The sequence below is a fragment of the Nerophis lumbriciformis genome, linkage group LG28, assembly GCF_033978685.3.
Source record: "Nerophis lumbriciformis linkage group LG28, RoL_Nlum_v2.1, whole genome shotgun sequence".
Lineage (NCBI taxonomy): Eukaryota > Metazoa > Chordata > Actinopteri > Syngnathiformes > Syngnathidae > Nerophis > Nerophis lumbriciformis.
The window spans coordinates 21,975,567-21,983,066 of NC_084575.2; the positions used below are offsets into that span (position 1 = coordinate 21,975,567).

The 7,500-nt window shown below is 38.2% G+C and overlaps 1 protein-coding gene across 1 annotated transcript in view; it reads right to left on the bottom strand.

The window, feature by feature from the left end:
* zhx3a (zinc fingers and homeoboxes 3a) overlaps positions 1 to 7,500 on the bottom strand; it is a 39,779-nt gene that overhangs the window by 574 nt on the left and 31,705 nt on the right. The window contains exon 3 of the mRNA XM_061923880.2: positions 1 to 1,075. This exon is cut by the window's left edge and continues 574 nt beyond it. Within this exon, the coding sequence (XP_061779864.2) occupies positions 1,042 to 1,075 (34 nt within the window). The 3' untranslated portion in view covers positions 1 to 1,041. The remainder of the gene's footprint in view (positions 1,076 to 7,500) is intronic.

A 7,500-nucleotide genomic window follows, 5' to 3' on the forward strand; every position in this document is an offset into this window, starting at 1 on the left:
ACAGTTCCAATGAAACACCTCCGAAGCAGCACATGATTATTTCACAGACCGACAGCAATCCTTGATGCACTTTTTTCCTTTTTTTTTTTTTTGTTGAAGTTTGGTGGAACTTTACGGACAGCGCAGCAGCTGCAAAGCGAGATGACGGGACAGACGGGTCATATATAAACAAATGGACAGAGCGGAGTAAGGCAACGTTAGCGTGACAGGCTAGTCTCTGTTTAGCTTGCAGGGCATTGTAGTGTCATCCATCCCGGCAAAGGATATCAATATCTTTGCGGCCGGGGTGATTTCTCATTAGTGCATTGAACATCGTCTCGTTTGCGTGTAGCCGAACCACAAAGTGATCACCAACATTGATACAGGTGTAAATAAAACTGTTTGCATCTGGACTTACAGTGACTATAGCGGAGTAAATAGAATTGAAAAAAGCGAAGAGAGAGAGAAGAAAAAACAAAACAAAAAAGTCAAATTCAAGGCAGTGCTGAAGTTGCTAAAAAAGTAAAAAATAATATCACAAAGCCAACAATAACATTTCTTTGACACATCTTTTGTCCATCCAGTCAGTACAAACCCCCTTTATAGTGCAGTTTTAATCAATATATATATATATTATATAAGTATATAATATATATATTTCCCACGCTGACCCCGAGACATTATCTCCCGGCCTCGTCCTATCCTAGTTGCGTTCATTCAAGTCAGTTTTCCAGTCAGTGTGCGTCTTTCTCGTTCTTTGATCCCTCATACTGACCTCATTGTGCACCCTCCCCACACGACCACGAAGAAGCATGAAAGGCTGAAACATCACAGGACTCGAGAAGGTGAGAAGTTCTTTCTTCAGACGACGGGAGGAAGTGATGGCAGATGGAAGAGGAAGAGAAAGGGAGTGGGGGGTATTCACAGTTACAGTCAGAGTCTTACGGTCCAGCTACAATCACATTTGCTGTCATTACAAACACTCTTCTTTTTTTTTTTGTGTGTGTTTTTTTTTTTTTTTGTCGTTTTCCAGCCTTGTTCCGCGTGTTCGGGTGGGCTTCATCACACCTCCAGCAGCTCCATCCTCAGGCGGTCCCTGGCGGGGACGGGGGACAGACAGGTGAGGAAGGTGACGTGGAAGGAGCACCTCATCCCCCCCCCCCTCCACACAATTGTCATGATTTATTCACATGTATTAGCATGCACGCCATCTATAATTCAATAGGCAAGACTTGGCTAAAAATAGCCTTTAAAACATAGGCCCTTGATTGGCTGAATGCAGCACTTTTTTGGACGCTTTCGTCACTTCACATGTGTACGTTATTTCATGAAGTTATGCAAGGATTTCCAACTTTAAAGGGGAACATTATCACAATTTCAGAAGGGTTAAAACCATTAAAAATCAGTTCCCAGTGGCTTATTTTATTTTTCGAAGTTTTTTTCAAAATTTTACCCATCACGCAATATCCCTAAAAAAAGCTTCAAAGTGCCTGATTTTAACCATCGTTATAAACACCCGTCCATTTTCCTGTGACGTCACACAGTGATGCCAACACAAACAAACATGGCGCATAGAACAGCAAGCTATAGCGACATTAGCTCGGATTCAGACTCGGATTTCAGCGGCTTAAGCGATTCAACAGATTACGCATGTATTGAAACGGATGGTTGTAGTGTGGAGGCAGGTAGCGGAAACGAAATTGAAGAAGAAACTGAAGCTATTGAGCCATATCGGTTTGAACCGTATGCAAGCGAAACCGACGAAACGCCACGACAGCCAGCGACACGGGAGAAAGCGAGGACGAATTCGGCGATGGCCTTCTAACCAACGATTGGTATGTGTTTGTTTGGCATTAAAGGAAACTAACAACTATGAACTAGGTTTACAGCATATGAAATACAATTGGCAACAACATGCACTTTGAGAGTGCAGACAGCCCAGTTTTCATCAATTAATATATTCTGTAGACATACCCTCATCCGCTCTCTTTTCCTGAAAGCTGATCTGTCCAGTCCAGTTGGAAATGCATCTGCTTTGAGTGTCGCAGGATATCCACACATTCTTGCCATCTCTGTCGTAGCATAGCTTTCGTCGGTAAAGTGTGCGGAACAAACGTCCAATTTCTTGCCACTTTCGTATCTTTGGGCCACTGGTGCAACTTGAATCCGTCCCTGTTCGTGTTGTTACACCCTCCGACAACACACCGACGAGGCATGATGTCTCCAAGGTACGGAAAACAGTCGAAAAAACGGAAAATAGCAGAGCTGATTTGACTCGGTGTTTGTAATGTGCTTGAGAAAATGGCGGATTGCTTCCCGATGTGATGTCACGTTGTGACGTCATCGCTCCGAGAGCGAATAATAGAAAGGCGTTTAATTCGCCAAAATTCACCCATTTAGAGTTCGGAAATCGGTTAAAAAAATATATGGTCTTTTTTCTGCAACATCAAGGTATATATTGACGCTTACATAGGTCTGGTGATAATGTTCCCCTTTAAGCCGATCAGAAGCTGGAAAATGTTTCCTGTTGCCATGTGACACAGGATTCCATCTTCCTAATACGCACCAATTATGATCCAGTTCTGACCTTGGAGGACCGAATTATTAACGTTCACAGTTTTTGTGGCGGCTCGTCAGTCTGACACTCAACGTTTGTCAACACATTTTTTTCTCTAAACTTGGGGCGGGGGGCCAAATTTAGAGAACAAAATGTGTATATTTGATTTTTTAGGAACACTAATGCAAAACCTCACAATAATTTCTAATTGAATGCTAAAAACTTTATGACAGACCGCCTTAAAAAACGGAATGGAATTTTAAAATTTTTGACTGAATAAGACACCCAGAAAGTACATGAAAATAAAGAATGTGGGATTCACAATATTAACTATGAACGATAAAACTCTGTATATTGACAACATATTCAGTCGATCATCGACATATTTTACAATCAAGCGAAACGCAACAAAAATGCAACAAACCTTAAAAAATGGAATGGAATTTGAAAATTTTTGACTGAATGAGACACCCAGAATGTACATGAAATTAAAGAATGTGTGATTCACAATATTAACTATGAACGATACAACACTGAATATTGACAACATATGAACGTCACACCCCCTCTCCATCGACATATTTTACAATCAAACGAAACGCAACAAAAATGCAACAAGCTTTAAAAAACGGAATGGAATTTTAAATTTTTTTGACTGAATGAGACACCCAGAATGTACATGAAAATAAAGCATGTGGGATTCACAATATTAACTATGAACGATACAACACTGAATATTGACAACATATGAACGTCACACCCCCTCTTGATCGACATATTTTACAATCAAGCGGAAAGCAACAAAAATGCAACAATCCTTTAAAAATCGGAATGGAATTTTAAATTTTTTTACTGAATGGGACACCCAAAATGTACATGAAATTAAATAATGTGTGATTCACAATATTAACTATGAACGATAATACACTGAATATTGACAACATATAAACGTCACACCCCCTCTTGATCGACATATTTTACAATCAAGCGAAACGCAACAAAAATGCAACAAACCTTAAAAAACGGAACGGAATTTACATTTTTTTTACTGAATTAGACACCCAAAATGTACATGAAAAAAATAATGCGTGATTCACAATATTACCAAAGAACGATAAAACACTGAATATTGACAACATATGAACGTCACACCCCCTCTCCATTCGACATATTTTACAATCAAGCGAAACGCAACAAAAATGCAACAAACCTTAAAAAATGGAATGGAATTTGAAAATTTTTGACTGAATGAGACACCCAGAATGTACATGAAATTAAAGAATGTGGGATTCACAATATTAACTATGAACGATACAACACTGAATATTGACAACATATGAACGTCACACCCCCTCTCTATTCGACATATTTTACAATCAAGCGAAACACAACAAACCTTAAAAAACGGAATGGAATTTTAAATTTTTTTACTCAATGAGACACATAGAATGTACATGAAAAAAAATAATGCGTGATTCACAATATGAACGATAAAACACTGAATATTGACAACATATAAACGTCACACCCCCTCTCGATCGACATATTTTACAATCAAGCGAAACGCAACAAAAATGCAACAAACCTTAAAAAACGGAATGGAATTTTAAATTTTTTTACTGAATGAGACACCCAGAATGTACATGAAAAAAATAATGCGTGATTCACAATATTACCAATGAACGATAAAACACTGAATATTGACAACATATGAACGTCACACCCCCTCTCCATCGACATATTTTACAATCAAGCGAAAAGCAACAAAAATGCAACAACCCTTTAAAAATCGGAATGGAATTGTACATTTTTTTCACTAAATGAGACACCCACAATGTACAAGAAATAAAGAATGTGTGATTCACAATATTAACTATGAACGATACAACACTGAATATTGACAACATATGAACGTCACACCCCCTCTCCATCGACATATTTTACAATCAAGCGAAACGCAACAAAAATGCAACAAGCCTTAAAAAACGGAATGGAATTTTGATTTTTTTTGACTGAATGAGACACCCAGAATGTACATGAAAATAAAGAATGTGGGATTCACAATATTAACTATGAACGATAAAACACTGAATATTGACAACATATGAGCGTCACACCCCCTCTTGATCGACATATTTTACAATCAAGCGAAACGCAACAAAAATGCAACAAACCTTAAAAAATGGAATGGAATTTTAAATTGTTTTACTCAATGAGACACCTAGAATGTACATGAAAAAAAAAAAAGCGTGATTCATAATATGAACGATAAAACACTGAATATTGACAACATATGAATGTCACACCCCCTCTCGATCGACATATTTTACAATCAAGCGAAACGCAACAAAAATGCAACAAACCTTAAAAATCGGAATGGAATTGTACATTTTTTTCACTAAATGAGACACCCACAACGTACATGAAGCGAAACGCAACAAAAATGCAACAAACCTTAAAAAATGGAATGGAATTTAAAATTTTTTTACTCAATGAGACACCTCGAATGTACATGAAAAAAAAAAATGCGTGATTCATAATATGAACGATAAAACACTGAATATTGACAACATATGGATGTCACACCCCCTCTCGATCGACATATTTTACAATCAAGCGAAACGCAACAAAAATGCAACAAACCTTAAAAATCGGAATGGAATTGTAAATTTTTTTCACTAAATGAGACACCCACAACGTACATGAAAATAAAGAATGTGTGATTCACAATATTACCTATGAACGATACAACACTGAATATTGACAACATATAAACGTCACACCCCCTCTCCATTGACATTTTACAATCAAGCGAAACGCAACAAAAATGCAACAAACCTTAAAAAACGGAATGGAATTTTACATTTTTTGACTGAATGAGACACCCAGAATGTACCTGAAAAAAAATTATGTGTGATTCACAATTTTAACTATGAACAATAAAACACTGAATATTGACAACATATGAATGTCACACCCCCTCTCCATTGACATATTTTACAATTGAAATGCAGCAAAAACCTTTAATCTTTAAAAATGACAATATAAATAAACATCCAGTGTAAAACAATAATGTTCACTTTAGTGCCTTTGCACTTTTAATTTGAGAGCAGTGTCCTCTGCAGTGGACATGTTTATATCAGTTTGGAAAATGCAGTTTCTCGGAAAAGTTTACACACAATGGAACTTTTAATAATATAAATACCTCACGAATTGATGTTTAGCCGCGGTGGCTTCAAATATATTTTCCCTCGGCACCCTCTGCCTTGACCCAGTCTGTTTTGGCTTGGAATGCTCAAGACCAACGTGGTTGTGTTTTCGCCAGGGTTTTTTTCTTGTTACGGTCCCCGGGTCATGGTCTAGGTCACAGGTGTCCAAACTACGACCCCCGAGCAAACTGCCGCCCGCTAGACATCACAAAATGAATGAGAAGATGTGTTTTTGCCTGTACAGACTGGAGAGGCAGCTGATGGTGACCTTCTATCGCTCGGCTGTCGAGAACCTGCTGACGTACGGCATAACAGTGTGGTACGCCAGCTGCACTGAAGCAGACAAACAGGCGATTCAGAGGGTCATAAAGTCTGCACAAAAAATCATCGGCTGCCCCCTCCCCTCCCTGAAGGATTTACACAACTCCCGCTGCCTCAACAGAGCCAAAAGCATCACTAAGAACAGCACACACCCTGGCTTCCACCTGTTCCACCTGCTATCATCGGGCAGGCGCTACAGGTGCATCAGAGCCAGAACAAACAGGCTGAGAGACAGCTTCTTTCCCAGAGCTGTCACCATCTTGAACTCTACCTTATAATAAATAATTCACCCCTATACAATATCCTACCCTAATACCCTACTGTGCAATATTACCCTTCGAGTGCAATACATCCGACACTGATTGTTATTTATTACTCCGGTACTCTTGTCTTGTTCTGTATATTGTACAGTATTTTGTATTTCTATAGTGTTTTGTATATTGTACAGGATTGCTTATTATTTTTATTGGATAGTAGTCTGTTTATTTCAATTGTTAGTTTTTTCTTTATTACCCCATATGTGTCCCCACTACCGCACCTTAAGTTGGAGTCCTCAATCTCGTTATATGCAAATATAATGACAATAAAGTCCATTCTATTCTATTCGGTACACTGTAATATGACTTGGAGTGTTATTGTCACATTGTGGGCAAAGATAGAATCAACGGTCAGTGACCTTGAGTTTCATTTGGAAGGGTCATATGCACAGCATCAATTTATATAACCCAATCCAAACAACTCTTCCCAGTCATGGTATAAAATTATCTAAAACCAACAAAACGTCAACACATAACGCTCCTGCTCACTGAACTTTATGGACATCATAAAACATGTTCAAACACTATATATCATTTAAATGTACAAATATATAAATTCACTACAGTGCATGATGGGTGACACTTCCCCCTGTTTGGCGCATTTTAGCTGCGTGATATTTCTGATTGATTATAAAACTTTAAGGAAGTCGCCAGGGAAGTAAACAAGGTAAGAGCCAAACTTTCACATACTCTTAATATTCAATGTTTATCGTTTATACTTCATATTGCATTGTCGTCAGGGTCTGATGGGGGGGTTTGTTGAAGTCGAAGTTGTTAAAAGTTACGTGTTGTTGTTCAGTCTGTTATACCCTGCTTCAATCAATGCAAACTAAATGTTATTTTGGTACAAATGATTGTTGTTACATCACAATTAACGCGGTGTTGTGTGGCGAAAAAAAGTGCCGTAACGTGTGTACTTGTGTATGCATGTCTATATATGTGTGTGTGTGCATCCATATAACAGCGTATTGGCGATTACCCTTGAAAATATGGCTTTACGCAAGTTGTACTGAATTCTTACAGGTTTGGCAAACTTCTTTCTTCAATTGGGTATGAGATTAATTTGCAGACTTTAAGCATTGCAATCGCAGATTACGTGTAAAAACAGCTGTGTAAA